The 18,436-nt window shown below is 38.3% G+C and overlaps 1 protein-coding gene across 2 annotated transcripts in view; it reads left to right on the forward strand.

The window, feature by feature from the left end:
• The window catches only part of TOPBP1 (DNA topoisomerase II binding protein 1), a 68,280-nt gene extending 56,362 nt beyond the window's left edge, over nucleotides 1-11,918 (forward strand). For both annotated transcript variants that reach the window (XM_007120564.4, XM_028489708.2), the window contains 3 exons: nucleotides 414-503; nucleotides 641-802; nucleotides 11,110-11,918. In XM_007120564.4, coding sequence (XP_007120626.2) covers nucleotides 414-503; nucleotides 641-802; nucleotides 11,110-11,253 — 396 coding nt within the window. In that variant the 3' untranslated portion in view covers nucleotides 11,254-11,918. The remainder of the gene's footprint in view (nucleotides 1-413; nucleotides 504-640; nucleotides 803-11,109) is intronic.
• Nucleotides 11,919-18,436: the final 6,518 nt, after the last annotated feature.

Consider the following 18,436-nt stretch of genomic DNA (forward strand, 5'->3'; position numbering starts at 1 on the left):
GAAGAGCTATGGGAACATATGTATATGTATAACTGATTCACTTTGTTGTAAAGCAGAAACTAACACACCATTGTAAACCAATTATACTCCAATAAAGATTGTAAAAAGAAAAAAAAAGTAGAAAAGACTAAACAAATGTCAAGTTGCTTTGTTTTAATGTTACCTAATCATTAAATCATTTTCCTTCATTCTTCAAGTATTTATTGATGGCCTACTGTGTGCCAGACGCCATGGCTATGTGTTTCAGAGTATTCTGACCAAGATAGTTATCAGTGTGTTCATCAGAAGTAAAGGTTATAAGATTATTCATTGACATAAAACTAAGTCTACAGAGAAAATAATGTGTTTTTTGTATTATTTTGTCATTTATTTTTCCAAGTAATTTCAACACTGATTATTTTTTTTATTTGTAGGGGGCATTTAGTGGGTGGAAGGTTATTTTACATGTTGATCAGTCCCGAGAAGCAGGATTCAAACGCCTTCTTCAGTCAGGAGGAGCAAAGGTTTGTATTGACAAGGTTGCTGTGATCAATTCTTGATTTTCTGTGCTTTGTGAGATGATAATCCTTTATGTGTAGATTATACAGTTGAACTACTTTGAAACACTGATAGATTGTGATGCTTTTTGTTTTTTCCTTAGGTGCTACCCGGTCATTCTGTATCTTTATTTAAAGAAGCTACACATCTCTTTTCTGACTTTAATAAACTAAAACCAGATGACTTGGGAGTTAATATAGCAGAAGCTGCTGCCCAGAATGTGTACTGCTTGAAAACAGAATACATTGCTGATTTTCTTATGCAGGTTTGTAAGATTCTGTCCTTGACCTCCTCGACACCAGTAAAGTGTTTATATGCATAGAGACGTAACTACACAACAAAACCCTCGGCTTGTTATTCATAGAATGTTAATCTCTTGTTAGTCTCCCCCATTCAACCCCTTTCAGTTTCAGTCTATTTTTTAAAATAATGAAAACCTATGTAAACATTTAGCCTAGAAGTTAAATATGAAACGGGTATAAAAATCTGGGTACCTCTAAAAGCGCCCTCTGAAATGTTGGAATATAAAGAAAGCAGAAATTGATTCCACAACTCCAAGGAGAAACATTTACCCAAGGGTCCTTTTTAAATTTTCTTGACCTTTTGTTTTGATACGCTGTAAATACCTGTGTTAGACAGTAAGAGAAATGAAGCACTTACTACATGGAGGGCTCACTATACTCCTATTCAGAATTGGCCTGTGTTGGGTGATTTGAATGGGCAAAGAAAAATCTTCTTGACACCAGAGTGCCTAACATGCCATCAGGAATCAGCAAGATATGACACATGATTGTAAATGTCTTACAACAAAGGATTTCAAACAGATTAGTGTAGAAATAGGGGGAAGCCAAAACTAACCTGCTTTGTGGTTGTTGCAGCTTGTGTTTGGAAGTTGGTCACCTTTTAATAGGAGTGCCTGAAACATGCATACAAAGCCTCTGTCATAAAGCAGTGGGGTGTATTGATTAGGACTTAGTAAACCAGTACTAGCTCTCCTTGAACATCTAAATAACTTTTTAAAAATCTCTGTTTGTTGAGACATGAGGTTTTAAAATATTACCCACTGGGAAAAGGGCAGGGATTGGGGGAATGTAGAGAACCTCCCATACCACATCCCTCCAGAAATTCCTGATCGTTTCAGGGATACAGCTGCCATCTAATATGGGACCCAACATAGATTAATTGCTTAAACTTGTGCTGTGTTAAGTGTTTGTACATGTGCTATAATTTTGGGGTATTTTTTCTTTTTACATAAAAAAGAGTGTATAGAAAATATGTCCTGGCTAAAGAATAGCAAAATGTCATTCAGGTGCCCAGGATAAGAAATAGAAGATTGCTAGTTCCATAGGAGCTCCCTGTTGCTCCTTCCCGGTTGTTCATGTCCCTGCCTTTCTCAGGGTTGTAATGTGTGTCAAATACTAGATGTCTGGAGAAACACATTGCGGGGAGTGAGCTGCTCTGTATTTCTGCATCTGAGCTCATTATTGCCTATCTCTAGCTCTCAGGAGTAGGTCAAAACAGAACACTTCTATAGTGTGAAGCAGCAGGCTAATGAGGGGAGAGCAGCAGCTTCATGTCAAGTTCATGGCCAAGATAAGCCAAGCACAGATAGGACTCTGAGATAGGCTCACCCCAGTGTTCTGACTTCAGCTTAGAAACTAGGTGTGGTGGCTGCAGGGATCTTGGTGATGACAGCCTTCAGCATGTCTTTAGTCACATTGCTGCAGTCTGGTTGTTACCCTCTGTCTACTTCTGTACACTACCATCATCCCAGGAGCTCCATTTCACCACCATATGTCTCTTTTCTGTTGAATCTCCTGTTTCTGAATCGCATGTCATCCTGATCTGCTGTCTCATTGTGATGGAGGTCTCTTCTCGTAACTTCTTAAGAGGGAACACATGGAAGGTAAATTGAGACTTTCTATGTGTGGAAATTATTTTTTCTGTGCTCATTCCTACTAGACTGATAGTTTGGCTGGGCATCAAATTCTAGGTTGGAAACTGCTTTCTCTTAGACTTTTGATTGTTTGTCTCCTTGCTTCTAGTATTGCTGTTGAGCTGTCTAAAGCCATCTGATTCTTAATCCTTTATATGTAACTGTAATCTAGTTAGGAAGTTCTTTTTGCCCCAGTTTTATGAAATTTCAAAATGATACACTCTCAGAATCTGTTTATATTTTGCTGGGCACTTGGGCCCTTTCTGGTCTGGTAACTTCTGTCTTTGAGTTCTGGGAAATCTTGAATGATTTCAATGATGAGGGATTTTTTTTCCACTTTCTGTTCTCTCCTGTATTTCTGCTATTTGTATATTAGATTTTATTATTTTTCACTTATTTTTATCTTTTTGAGAGATTCTTGCAGTTCAGTATTCTATCAACTTCATTTTGCTATCATGTTTTAGACCTGTTTTCATTTTTTGAATTTACATTTTATTGTTTTAATGTTTTCTTGTTTCATCGATTAATACCTTCTGTGAGCTCTCAGAGGATTTATTGATGTATTTTTTTAAGTTTTCTTATCTCTGCATAGTTTCTACTTCTACCAAGCTGTGTTTTTCCCTTTATCTGGGTTTTTATCTTCCATGTTAGAGAAATTTATCAGATATCTAGTAATTCTTGGTTTTCTGTCCATGATTAAGAGTAGGGGGTAGGGACTTCCCTGGTGGCGCAGTGATCAAGAACCCGCCTGCCAGTGCAGGAGACACGGGTTCGAGCCCTGGTCTGGGAAGATTCCACATGCTACAGAACAACTAAGCCCATGTGCCACAACTACTGAAGCCTGCGTGCGTAGAGCCCATGCTCTGCAGAGAAGCCACTGCAATGAGAAGCCCGCACACTGCAACGAAGAGTAGCCCCCACTTGCCGCAACTAGAGAAAGCCTGCACACAGCAATGAAGACCCAACACAGCCAAACATAAAAATAATTAACTAATTTTTTTTAAAATCACTTTAAAAAAAAATAGGGGGTAAAAAGCTGATTAGAAGTACTGAGCACAGTTGGGTCTTGTCCATTTTGAGCTGGGTGAGATGGTGTGGGTGAACTAGTTATTGGACACCTCTCCTAGATTCATAACTTTATGTGCTTCTTGAATTGTTTCATTTTTATCCAAAGAGGAGTCTTCTGATCTGCCTAAATGGTGAGTCTAGCCACCTTTTTTTTTTTTTTGAATTGAGATACAATTGGCATATAACATTAGTTTCAGGTGTACAAAATAATGAATGATTCAGTATATGTATATTTTACAAAATGATCTATGCAGTAAGTCTAGTTAACATCCATCACCACACATAATTACAATTTTCTTTAATCTTGTGATGAGAACTTCCAAAATTGAGTCTTTCAAATATACCATACAGTACTATTAACTATAACCATTATGCTGTGTATTATATTCCCATGGCTTATTTATTTTATAACAAATTTGTACCTCTTGACCACCTTTATCCATTTTGCCCACCTCTCACCCCCCTGCCTCTGTCAAGCAACCACCAGTCCGTTCTCTATCTATTGAGTTTTGAGGGTTTTGGTTTTTTTAGGTTCCACTTACAAGAGATCATACAGTATTTGTATTTCTCTGTCTGACTTTTTTTGCTTAGCATAATGCCCTCAAGGTCCATCCATGTTGCCACAATTGGCAGGATTTCCTCTTTAATGGCTGAATAATATTCCATTTTGTGTGTGTGTGTGTGTGTGTATGTGTGTGTATATATATATACATACCAGTTTTCTTTATCCATTCATTCATTGCTGGACACTCACGTCTTGGCTATTAGATATCTTCGAGTTAGTGTTTTTGTTTCCTTTGGATAAATACCCAGAAGTGGAATTGTTGGACCATATAGTAGTTCTGTATTTAATTTTTTGTGGAACCTCCATACTGTTTTCCAGAGTGGCTGCACCATTTACATTCCCACCAACGGTGCACAAAGGTTCCATTTTCTCTGCATCCTTGCCAACATGTGTTATCTCTTGTCTTTTTTATGTTAGTTATCCTAACGGGTGTGAGGTGGTGTCTCATTGTGGTTTTGATTTGCATTTCTCTGTTGATTAGTGGTGTTGAGCACCATTTCATGTACCTGTTGGCCATCTGTATGTCTTCTTTGGAAAAATGTCTATTCAGATCCTCTGCCCATTTTTTAATCAGATTTTTTTTTTTTTTTTTTTTGCTGTTAAGTTGTATGAGTTCTCTATATATTTTGGATAGTAACCCCTTATCAGATATATAATTTGCAAATATTTTCTCCCATTTGATAAGTTGTCTTTTCATTTTGTTGATGGTTTCCTTCACTGTGCAGAAGTTTTTTGGTTTGATATAGTTTCACTTGTTAATTTTTGCTTTTGTTACCTTTGCTTTTGGTGTCAAATCCAAAAAATCATCACCAAAACCAGTGTCAAGGAGCTTGCTGCCTATGTTTTTTTCTAGTTTTATGGTTTCAGGTCTTATGTTCAAGTCTTTAATCCATTTTGGGTTTATTTTTGTGTATGATGTAAGATAGTGGTCGAGTTTCATTCTTTTGCATGTGGGGGTTCCGTTTTCCCAACACTATTTATCGAAAAGACTGTCTTTTCCCTATTGTATATTCTTGGCACCTTTGTCGTAAATTAATTGATCATGTATGCATATGTTTACTTCTGGGCTCTCTAGTCTGTTCCATTGATCTGTTTTTGTGCCAATACCATATTATTTTGATTACTGTAGCTTTGTAATATAGTTTGAAATCAGGGAGCATGATGCTTCCAACTTTGTTGTTCTTTCTCAACATTGCTTTGGCTATTTGAGATATTTTGTGGCTCCACACAAATTTTAGGTTTGTTTGTTCTGTTTCTTTGAAACATGCCATTGGAATTTTGATAGGGATTGCATTGAATTTGTAGATTGCTTTGGGTAGTAAGGATATTTTAACGATATTCTTCCAGTCCATGAGCACAGATTATCTTTTCATTTATTTGTATCTTTTTCAATTTCTTTCATCAGTGTCTCACAGTTTTCAGTTTACAGATGCTTTACCTCCTTGGTTAAATTTTTTCCCAGGTATTAATTTCTCATTTGTTAATTTTTAAATTATTTGTGTCTTTATATTTAAAATGGCTTTTTTGTAAACAGGATATAGTTGGGCCTTGCTTTTTATTCTCTGGAATGTTTAGTCCATGATGTAATTACTGATACTATATATATATTTTTTTTGCCATTTTTTTTTGGTTTGTCTCTTCAGTTCTTTGTCCCTCAGTTCTTCTTTTCTTGCTTTTTTTGGTATTTAATATTTTTTAGAATTCTGTTTCATCCACTGTCTTTTTCGTTTTAATATTTATTTATTATTTATTTGGCTATGTTGTGGCATGGGGGATCTTCGTTGCTGTGTGCAGGATCTTTGTTGTGGCTTGCAGGATCTTTAGTTGGTGCACGTGGGATCTAGTTCTCTGACCAGGGATCAAACCCAGGCCCCCTGCATTGGGAGTGTTGAGTCTTAACCACTGGACCACCAGGGAAGTCCCCTCCATTGTCTCTTTATTTTTTAAAAAATTTATTTATTTTATTTATTTTTGGCTGTGTTGGGTCTTCGTTGCTGCGCGTGGGCTTTCTCTAGTTGTGGAGAGCAGGAGCTACTCTTCGTTGCAGTGCATGGGCTTCTCATTGCTGTGGCTTCTCTTGCTGCGGAGCATGGGCTCTAGGCGCACAGGCTTCAGTAGTTGCAGCACGCGGGCTCAGTAGTTGTGGCACATGGGCTTAGTTGCTCCATGGCTTGTGTGATCTTCCCTGCCCAGGGCTTGAACCCGTGTCCCCTGCATTGGCAGGCAGATTCTCAACCACTGCGCCACAAGGGAAGATCCTCCATTGTCTTTTTAAAGCAAAAACTTCTGCTTTTTTTTGGAGGGGCAGGGGTGTTTTGCTCTACAGATTACTATATACTTCCTTAATTTTTCATAATCTTCCTAGAGTTAATATTGTGCCACTTTGCATAAAATGCAGAAATCTTGAACCATATAGATTCCTTTGCTTCCCCTGTTCTTCAAACCAAGGGCCAGTAAACTATAGCCCACAGGCCAAATCCAGCCCACAGCCTGTTTTATTAATAAAGTTTTATTGAAACCCAGCCACATTCATACATTTGCATATTCTCTTTGGCTGCTTTTGCACTACAACTGCAGAGTTGAGTAGTTGCAACAGAAATTTGCAACTACTAAAGTATTTACTGTCTGGCCCATCTATCTGTTTTAGCCCCAGAGTACAGCATTATACTTTAAGTTTTGCTTTAAACAATCCAATGTATTTTAAGGAAATCAAAAGGGAAAAAAATCTTTTATATTTACCCTAATATATACCATTTTGAGTGTTATTTTTTTCTGAAGATCTAAGTTTCCATCTGGTATCATTTTCCTTCAGCCTGAAGAACTTTCTTTAGTTTGTAGTACAAATATGATGGTGACCAATGCTAGTTTTCTTTTTTTTGAAAATGTCTATTTTACCTTTATTCTTGAAGATTTTTGGCAGGATATAGAATTTGGGGTTGAGTTTTTTTTTCTTCTTCTGGTACTTTAATAAAGACTTCATTCTCTCCTGGCCTCCATTGTTTCTTTTTACGTTTTTAAAAAATATTTTTTTTTTAAATAAATAATATTTTTTGGCTGCGTTGGGTCTTAGTTGCGGCACTTGGGATCTTCGTTGAGGCATGCAGGATCTTTGTGGCATGGGCTCTTCATTGTGGCACACAGACAGGCTTCTCTCTTGTTGTGGTGTGTGGGGTTTTTTCTCTTTCTAGTTGTGGCACGTGGGCTCCAGAGTGCCTGGTCTCTGTAGTTTTGTGGAATGTGGGCTCTCTCGTTGGGGCGCACAGGCTTAGTTGCCCCAGGGCATGTGGGATCTTAATTACCTGACCAGGGATCAAACCTGCATCCCCTGAATTAGAAGGTGGACTCTTTACCACTGGACCACTGAGGAAGTCCTAAAGGCCTCCATTGTTTCTGATAAGAAGTTAATGGTAATGTGAATTGTTCCCCTTTATGCAGTGTGTCATTTTTCTCCTGGCTGTTCTCAGGATTTTCTCTTCATCTTTGAATTTCCAGGTATGGTTTCTTTGTATGAATCCTGATTGATATCCGCAAAGCTTCTTTAAACTTAAGTCTCTCACCAAGTTTGGGAAATTTGGGGCATTATTTCTTCATTCTGCTATTTTTTCTGCTTCATTCTTTTCTGTCTGGGAATTCAGTTACTCATGTTACTCTTTTGATATTGTCCCACAGGCCCCTAGGCCTATATTCACTTATTTGCAATTATTTTTCTCTGTGTTCTTGTGATTGCCCAATTCCTGTGTATCTATCTCCAACTTCACTGATTTTTTCCTGTTATTTTCATCTGCTCTTAATCTATCCAGTGAGACTTTAAGTCTTATATTTTTGGACTTCCCTGGTGGCTCTGTGGTTAAGAATCTGCCTGCGAATGCAGGGGACGCGGGTCTGGGAAGATCCCACATGCCGCGGAGCAACTGAGCCTGTGCACCACAACTACTGAGCCTGTGCTCTAGAGCCCGCATGCCACAACTGCTGAGCCTTTGCGCCACAACTACTGAAGCCTGCGTGCCCTAGAGCCTGCACACTGCAACTACTGAGCCCACACGCCACAAGTACTGAAGCCCGTGTGCTCTAGGGCCCGCATGCCGCAACTACTGAGCCCACATGCTGCCACTGCTGAAGCCTGTGTGCCTGGAGCCCATGCTCCACAACAAGAAAGCCACTGCAATGAGAAGCCTGTGCACAAAAGGAAGAGTAGCTCCCACTTGCCACAACTAGAGAAAGCCTGCGCGCAGCAGTGAAGACCCAACACAGCCAAAAATAAATAAAATTTTTTAAAAAGTATTACTTGTTTATATCTAAAATCTCTTTGGTTCTTTTCTGTGGTTTCTGTTTTTGTGCTGAGATTTCCTCTGTTCACTCATTTCAAGCATATTTTCCTTTATATCATTAAGAACAGTTATAATAACTATGTTGGAATTGTTTACTATTTGCAACATCTGGGTCATGAGCAAGATGTTCTGTTACTTTTTTTTTAATTAAACTTTTTATTTGGAAATAATTGTAGATTTACATGCAGTAGTAAGAAATAATACAGAGAGATTCCATGTACACTTTCTCCAGGTTCCACTAGTGGGTAGCATCTTGCAAAAACTATAGTACACTATTACAACCAGGATATTGGCTTGATACAATCCAAGCTTATTCAGATTTCCCCAGTTTTACTTCTATTCATGTATATGTGTGTATTTAGATTTCTGCAGTTTTATCAAGTGTAAGTTCATGTATCTGTCACCACAGTCAAGATACAGAACAGTTCTATCACTACAAGAATCCCTCATTTTTTACATCTTAAATAAATGGAATTAATAATAGTGTGTAAACTTTGGCAGTTGGCTTTTTTCACTCAGGAAAATTCCTTTGAGTTTCATCCAGATTGTTGCATTTTTACGCAACAATGAATACTTTTATTACCTTTTATTGCTGAGTAGTACAGATGTACCACAGTTAATCATTAACCTATTGAAGGACAGCTGGGTTGTTTCCGTTTATGTACAGCTTCATATGTGAATATAATATTTCATTGCACTGGGATAAATGCTCAAGAGTGTGTTTACAAAGTGGGCATATTTTACATTCTCACCATCAATGTATGAGTGATCCAGTTTCTTTGTATCCTCATCTGCATTTAGATGTCAGTTTTTATTTAGTCATTTCATTTGGTGTATGATCTCTCTTGTGGTTTTAACTTGCATTTTCCTAATGGCTAATCAAAGTGAACATCTTTTTGTATGCTTATTTGCCATGTTCATATCCTCTTCTTGAAATGTCTCTTCATGTCTTTTGTCCACTTTGTAATTGAATTGTTTTTTTACACTTGAGAGTTGTTTGTAATAGATACTAGTCTTTTGTTGGATATGTATTTGCACATTTTCTCCCAGTCTGTGGCTTATGTATTCATCCATTTACCTTTATCCTCTTTTTTTTTTTGGCTTAGCCACACCACACAGCTAGCAGGATCTTAGTTCCCCAACCAGGGATTGAACCCGTGCCCCTGGTAGTGGAAGCACTGAGTCCTAACCACTGGACCACCAGAGATCCCCTACCTTTATCCTCTTAACAGGAATTTTTGCAAAACAGAAGTTTAAAAAAAGGTTTTATAGTTTTATGTCTATGATAATACATAGAGGTGTAAGGTTTAGGTCAAAATTGTTAGGAGGTTGGTTGAGGGGTTTTCTGCCTCAGAATGTCCAGTTGCTCCAGCACCATTTGTTAAAAGAACTATACTCCATTTAGTTGCATTTGCAGCTTGGTCAGTATTCAGATGTGCATTTTGTGTAGTCTATTTCTGCATTCTCTGTTCTGTTCCATCAATCTATGTGTCTTTCCCTCTGCAAGACTCTTAATTACTGTATACATAATAAATCCTAATATTAGGTAGTGATTCCTTCCTCTTTATTCCTCTTTTTCAAAATTGTTGTTGCTATTCTAGGGCCTGTAGTTTTTTTTTTTTTTTTTGCCTGTGTCTTTATATGTAAATTTTTAAATAAGCCTGTTTGTCTATAAAAATACCTTGCTATGATTTTGATAGGAATTACATTAAACCTACAGATCAGTTTGAGTGTTTGACATCTTTACTATGTTAAGTCTTTTAGTCACTGAGGACAGCTTATCTCTAATTATTTAGGTTGTCTTTCATGGGCATTTTGTAATTTTCAATATATGTATATTTTTTTCTTAAGTTGATACCTAAGTATTTCCATTTTGGGAGTGATTTTTTTTTCTTGAGAATAGTTCAGGTTCTGCTTCTTCACGTGTATAGTAATTTTGGATGTATCCTAGAAATTACAAATCAGTTGTAGAGACTAGATCCTGTCATGTTCTTCTGAAGAGGACCATTTTATTAGTTTAGCAGGCAGTTTACTTGGCTGACCTTCCAGTTAGTGGCAGCTCAAATCTTAGTTGTGTTCTTTGAGCCTTACCTTGAGTCTCTGCACATACATGATTTGGTCAGCGTTTATAACACAAGAGTTCGGAGCTCCTCCCAAACTTTCTGGAATTTCCCACCTCATTTTCTAGTGCTGTGGTTGCCATTCTGTCCTCTGGTTCTTCAAAGTTTTCTCTTAGAGTTTTAGCCAGTCAACATGACACAGACAGAGACTTCTCCTCAGACTAAAAGCCATAAAAAATGAAAAGGGGAATTCATCCCATTCCATTCAAAGATTTTCAAAAATTTACACTAAACATCTCACAGTTAAATGATAGCTGTTAACTGTATTTTACCATATTTTCCATATTCTGTATTTAATCCATATTTTACAGATGAAACCATTAAGATCTGAACTAGCCCCACTCTGCCTGAGCTATAAACTCATTTTTCTGATAAAAGGTGAAATTTTGTTACACAGGATCTGTTCACTAAAGGTGAAGGTGCTAAATAGCTACCTTGAAAGACAAATGTTTAAGTTTTTTGGTCATAAAGCAGAGTAAAGGAATCTATTACCTAATTAACAGTTTGAAATCTGAAAAAAATGAACAATGTTGGGTTTTTTACCCTTTTTTATAGGAATCCCCTCCTCAAGTAGAAAATTACTGTCTACCAGAAGCTGTTTCATTTCTTCAGAATAATAAGGAACCTGGGCCTGGATTCTCACAAAAGAGGAAAGCTCCTACAGAGAAAAATAAAATCAAACGACCTAGAGTACAGTAATTGTATTTACTCAGTTACCAAACATTAAATGTATTTTAAATTAATAGCTTGAATGTAACTGTGATGGATTTGCATAGTAATTTAAAGACAAGAACTTGAAGAATTCAGCTTCAGTGTAACAATGACCCTGCTTGAAGTTAGTTTTTAACACCTGAAATTTTAATCATTGAAATATTAACTGTTCTGAATGGAAAGTTACCTAAAATAACAAAGCGCAACTCCTCAGCTAGCTTTTCATTAAACCATATTGACATGTGTAAAGGGCTTTCCGTTTATTTATTTTCTTGTAAATATCTGAGTCTGTAGCTTAGTGGAAGTTTTAGCAAGGTGATAGATTTTGCCTTAAAATGTCTGTTTTAATTCATAACAACAAGGAAGTTATCAATTGTGATTTATTCATGTTTTCAATGATTTTTTAGCTTCTCACCATTTTACCTCTTTTTAACAGGAGCCTGAGCACAAGGTTTAATGAGGAACTGAGGCTTTAAACTTAAATGTGTGTGTATATATGTATATGCATGTTTATACAAATCTCCACGATGTTTGCCAAGTTTGGGCGCCAAAACTTGGAAAATAAGGACAATAAAGAATAAAAGTAGTGACTCAAAGTAGTTGTTCAAATAAGTTTTTAAAAAGAAAAGCATTCTGGTATCAATTCTCTTGTTGAAGCAATAAAAGATTTGTAAAACACTTTAAAAAGTGAATCTGGTCATGTGTCTGATGTTGTTTATATAGAATATTCTAGTGGGTTGAAAAAGAACTACAAAATTACAGTAGCCTCTATTAATCTAAACCTAAACACCAGGTACTACATGCATGACCACAATTCTCTAATTATAAAGCTACCTCATTTTGTTTGATTGTAATTTTGATGTAAACTGTTCAATTCCTAATAATTATTTTAAAGCCAAATTCAAATGGTGATGGATTAAAGTCCTCAACCTGGACATCAAACCCCTGAAGTTTTCATCAGGTTTTCCTCTAAATGGAGTAGGGGTTATCCCTGCCCCTCACAATACGAATTCCTACACCGCCAAACAGGTAGCACTGTTATATAAACTGTACTCCTGTCCCTCCCCCAAGCAAAAAAACACATGGGCCTGGTTTTATTAGAGCCATTTTGTGTTAGCTGGGTCCTTTCATTGGCAGTTTGCAGTAAGTTTCTCCCTGAATTTCACTACTTAAAAATTCTTTGAAATAGTTACTCTACAAATCTTCTTGATGAGCTCACTGTTGACAAAACAAATGTTATTCTCCTATTTCCCTATCCCAGAAAAAATTAACTAATATAGCATTTTCTTTTCTGCCAAGATTATGAACTATTTTTTCAGTTCAGGCCTTCAACACACAGTTTACAATTTTAAGGCTCCAGATCAGTCTACACCCTGCATAAATCATTTCAACTCAGGCTTTGACTCTTATACTGTAAATGTCCTAATGCCAGCAAGTTCTTCTTAACATGCAAATAATTCCAAGCATAGGTAGGTATCTCATTTAAAAAGAAAAAAAAATATCTTTCCTTAATTATTCTTATTTTCTCCTTAGAATTACTACAGTATTTTAATCTGTGCCACTTAAATTAGCATCTTATATTCCTCCATGAATTTTTCTTGTTCATTAGTCTGATCTCATCACCATTAATTCAACAAATAAGACACCTTAGCTGTAAGGTAGTGCGTGGGCTTCAGGAGCAAACCACTTGGAGCACGTGCTCTCTGAGAGAGCTATATAGAGGCAGGGCCCTCAGTGTAGACACAGCACTCAGTTATACTCAGTATTTATATTATGGGCTGAATCCTGTCTTCCTTGACCCCCAAAAGAAAATTTTGTAAATTGAAGCTTAACCCCATACATAACTATACTTGGAAATTGGGCCATTAAGGGGGTAATTAAGGCTAAATGAGGTCCTATGAGTGGGGCCCTACTTTGGTAGGACTTTTGGCCTTATGAGGAGAGACCAGGAGTTCATGGGCACAGAGGAAAGAGAGGAAAGACCAGACCATGTGGGGACACAGGCAGCTGTCTGCAAGTTAGGAGGAGATGCCTTACCAGAAGCCACCCATGGCAGCACCTCAGCCTTAGACTTCTAGCCTCCAGAATTGTGAGAAGTTTGTTGTTCAAGCCACCCACTCACTCTGTGGTATTGTCTTTAGGCAGCCCCAGCAGGCTAACACAATATTACCGTGCAGAGGTTCACAAGCTGCACCATAATGCTCAGGAATGGCATAAGCACACTTTTCGTAGGGTAGAGCTCAGAGTTTTAGAGTTCACATCCGTGACTTCCCACCCAAAAAAGACACAAACCACTGCTCTAGTCCAAACCTGTTAAAAGACAGGAGGGAAAGGGGAGCACAGAACAGCTAAAAAATGAAGGAGGGGCACAGCTGTTGGGATGCAATAAAAACGAGCTGGAACTGGCTGAAACCAAAGAATCTTCAAGAGTAGTCTGGTCGTTGACCTTTAGCTCCTTATGCCTATATTGTAATACAGTGGTCCCCAGCCTTTTTACCACCAGGGACCAGTTTCGAGGAAGACAATTTTTCCACGGATGGGGGGTGGTGGGGTGGGGGATGGTTCAGGCGGTAATGGGGACAATGGGGAGCGGCAGATGAAGCTTTGCTGGCTCACCCGCTGCTCACCTCCTGCTGTGTAACCCGGGCGTTGGGGACCGCTGTTGTAATACTAAAAATCACTCCCCCTTAACGTGGACCAGAAAAGTGGGCAGTGGCTGAATACCTGGGAAATGCCCACGCTTCACTGAAATAGCAAGAATATTCCTCCCACTCATTAGCCTATGAAATTAGCCCATAAAACCCAAAAACCCCATGCCCTGGGGCCACTCTCACTTTCTGAAGACATCTGCATTCTGCCTTGGAGTGTGTATCCCTCCAAATAAACTTAATTTCACTTTTCTTCCAGGGCCCATTTTCTTCCATTTACCCATTGGGCAAATGAGAAAACCACATCAAAGCAGGTAGGAGGAAGCTGAGACACAATCTCACCATAAACCCCACCCCCAGCACAGCAACCCACAATCAAGGGAACTGGCAGCCCTGAGCTTCTTCCTGAGGAGCAAAGGCTTTGAACCCCGCATCTGACACCCCAGATTTTAAGACCTGTACCTGAGAGACGAGCCTCCAAAACATATAGCTTTGACAGCCAATGGAGCTTGTGTCCACAAGACCCACAAGGCTACAGCGATCTGAGAACACAGTGCAGAGGCAGACTGAAAAGGGCCAGTCTTTCTGTAAAAGAGGCCCAGCTGGTTATTGTAAAGCTTTGGCATTTATATTATAAATGGAATATAACTTAAAAATTGTGAATCACTGTTTTACACCTGAAACTTATATAATATCGTACATCAACTATACCTCAATAAAACAAACAAAAGCTTTGGCCCGAGGACCAGACATTTAACACACAAAGAGGGGACCACTGAAACACTCTCCAAAAGACAGAGGCCACCACGCCTGCCTTCTGTGCAGTCTCTTTCTGCCTTGCTCCAGGTCGCCAGTACCTCCAAGAAAGGAGCTTGTGTACTTGCCTGGTGCCCTGATTTTTGCAGCTGCCACCCACAGGACACCACTTGATCACCTGACTGTGGCAGCCACTGGGGCTTAGGCCAGCAGGTCCCATGGGACTATAACAAATGGATAGAGTTCTTAAACAGCTACCACTTCCAGGGCAGAGCAGGGAGGCAAAAGATGGAAACACCAATTCTTTCTGTGAAAGAGGCCTAGTACTTACCTTCATTGCTACAGCCTGAGGGGCAGGCTTCTATTTAAACTCACATCAAGAGGCCTCCTGAAATACTTTCTAAAGTCTATAGAGGCTGGTGGGAGCCATCTTCAACCTCTTCCTCTGCCTCACTCCTGGTCATCTGTATCTCCTGGAAAGGAGCTCACGCCTGGCACCCAGGTTTTTGTGGCTGCTGCTCAGGGGACACCACTTCATCACCCTGTTCTGGTGGCCAGCAGGGCTTATGTTCACAGGTCCCAAACTGTAACAAATAGAAAAACTGTTTTTAACCAGCTACCAACCTCAGGGCACATCACAAGGACTGCAGGCTAAAACACACCCAGTCTTTCTGTGAAAGAGGTAGATTAGCATGTCTTCCTAGCTTTGGCCTGAGGGGCAGTCTTCTAATTATACACACACACGAGGGCTGGCTACAGTCTTCTCTAGAGACCTCAGAAGGTGGACACCATCTTCATGCTCCCCCCTGCCCTGCCCCAGGTCACTGGTATCTCTGAGAAAGTTGCTTGTGTACATGTCTGGTGTCCCAACTTTTGTGGCTACCACCCAGAGGACACATCCCTTGATAGCCCAGCTCTGGTGGTCAGGGGGACTTGTGTTCACAGGTTCAATGGGATGGTAGCAAACAGTTCGTAACTGGTTATCACCCCAGGGCTCAGTGCAGAGGAGCAAACAGAAATGCTCTTTTCCCAGTCTTCCACTGAAAAAGGCATATTTGCATACTTTAAAAGCTGCTTCCTAAGAGTCTGGCTTCCAATCATCCTGAATCTTAGATGCTAAGATCCTTTAGGTCACTGACAGGTCTTGGCACACCCTCAACTACTGGGAGCCACTAAGAATAAATTACGTTGCTTGGACAATCACAAAGGTTTGAAGGACAACCAAGAGCTAGAGCAGGGTTGAATGATCAGTTTCATCTCCAATACAAGCCCACTCCTTCAAGACTAGGAGAGGTGGTTGCTTTATCTAATGTACAGAAACAAATATAGAGAGGCAAGAAAAATGAAGAAACAAGGGAATATGTTCCAAGCAAAAGAATAAACTAAAACCTCAGAAAAGGACTATAATGAAACAGAGATAAGTGATTTAGCTGATAAAGAGTTCAAAATAACAATCATAAAGATGCTCCCCAAGCTCATGAGAACAATGAACAAAGTGAGAATTTCAACAAAGAAATAGAAAATGTAAATATCAAACTGCAGTCTTAGAGCTGAAGAATACAATAACTAAACTTTAAAAAAATACAATAGAGGTGTTCAACATCAGACTAGATGAAGAAGAAAAGATCAATGCACGTGAAGACAGGACAGTGGAACTCATTGAATCAAGCAGCAAAAAGGGAAAAAAGAAAAAGATGAAAAAGAGTAAAGATAGCTTAAGGGACTTATGGAACCACATCAAGTGGACCAACATTCACATTATAGGAGTCCCAGAAGGAGGAGAGAGAGAGAGAGAGAGAGAGGCAGAAAATATTTATGAAGAAATAATGGCTGAAAACTTTCCTAAAGTGGAGAAGGAAAAAGATATACAGATCGAGGAACCCCATAGAGTTCCAAATAAGATGAACCCAAAGAGACACATTACAATTAGCGTATCAAAATTAAAGACAACAAAAGAATCTTAAAAGCAGGAAGAGATGAAACAACTTGTTATGTACAAAGGAACCCCCATGAAGATTATTAGCAGATTTTTCAACAGAAATTTTGCAGGCCAGAAGGGAGTGGCATGATATATTTAAAGTGCTGAAAGAAAAAAAATACTGTGCTGGCAAACTTGTCCTTCAGAATTGGAGGAGAGATAGAGGGTTTTCCAGACAAGGAAAAGCTAGAGAAATTCATCAATACTAGACCAGACTTACAAGAAATGTTAAAGGAACTTCTTCAAGCGGAAAGAGGGGTGGGAGCACTAATTAGTAATGAGAAACATGGAAGTATAAATCTCACTGTTAGAGATAATATATAGTAAAATTCAGAATAATCTAATGTAAAATTGGTGAGTTAATCACTTATAAAGGTACTAGGAAGGTTAAGACAAGAGTAGTAAAAATAACTACAATTTGTTAACAATAATAACAATATTATTAATAACAATAACAACAATAATTTGTTAATGGATACACAAGATTAAAAGATGCAAATTGTGACATCAATATAAAACATGGTGTGGGGAGTAAAAATGTAGAGCTTTAGAATGAGATCAAAGTTAAGTTGTTATCAACTTAAAATAAACTGTTATAAATAAAAATATAAGTTGTTTTACGTAAGCTCATGCTAACCACAAAGCACAACCCACAGTAGATACATAAAAGACAAAGAGAAAGGAATCAAAGCATACCACCACAGAAAACCATCAAATCAAAAAGTAAAAGAGCAAGAGATGAACAAGGGAACAGAGGAACTACAAAACAGCCAGAAAACAATTAACAAAATGGCAATAACTATGTACCTATCAATAATTATTATAAATGTAAATGGAGTAAATTCTCCAAACAAAAGACATAGAGTAGCTGAATGGGTAAAAAAACAAAACAAGGGCTTCCCTGGTGGTGCAGTGGTTGAGAGTCTGCCTGCCGATGCAGGGGACGCTGGTTCGTGCCCCGGTCCAGGAATATCCCACATGCCACAGAGCGGCTAGGCCCGTGAGTCATGGCCACTGAGCCTGTGCATCCGGAGCCTGTGCTCCACAACAGGAGAGGCCACAACAGTGAGAGGCCCGCATACCACAGACAAACAAACAAAACAAAACAAAACAATACATCAACAACAAAAAACATAAATATGAGTCTCAGAAGAGACTCATTTCAGATGTAAGGACACAAAAAGACTGAAAATGAAGGGATATAAAAAGATATTCCATGAAATGGAACCCAAAGAAAGCTGGAGTAGCTATACTTAAAATGGACAAAATAGATTTTAAGTCAAAGAGACAAAGAAAGTCTTTATATAAATGATAAAAGGGTCAACCCTACAAGAGAATACAATATTTGTAAATATTTATGTACCCAACATAGAAGCACCTAAATATATAATGCAAAAATTAACACACGTAAAGGAAGAAATAGACAGCAATATAGTAGTAAGGAATTTTAATATTCTACTTTAATTCATGAATAAATCATTCACAATGAAAATCAATACAGAATCACTGGCCTTAAATGACACATTAGATCAAATGCACTTAACAGACATATATAGAACATTCCATGCAAGAGCAACAGAATACACATTCTTCTCAGGTGCACATAAAACATTCTCCAGCATAGATAATATGTTAGGCCACAAAACAAGTCAATAAATTTAAGAAGACTGATATCATACCAAGCATCTTTTCTGACCACAATGATATGAAACTAGAAATCAATTACAAGAAGAAAAGTGGAAAATCAACAAATATGTGGAGATTAAACAACATAGTACTGAACAACAAA

Source organism: Physeter macrocephalus, chromosome 1, assembly GCF_002837175.3.
Source record: "Physeter macrocephalus isolate SW-GA chromosome 1, ASM283717v5, whole genome shotgun sequence".
NCBI lineage: Eukaryota > Metazoa > Chordata > Mammalia > Artiodactyla > Physeteridae > Physeter > Physeter macrocephalus.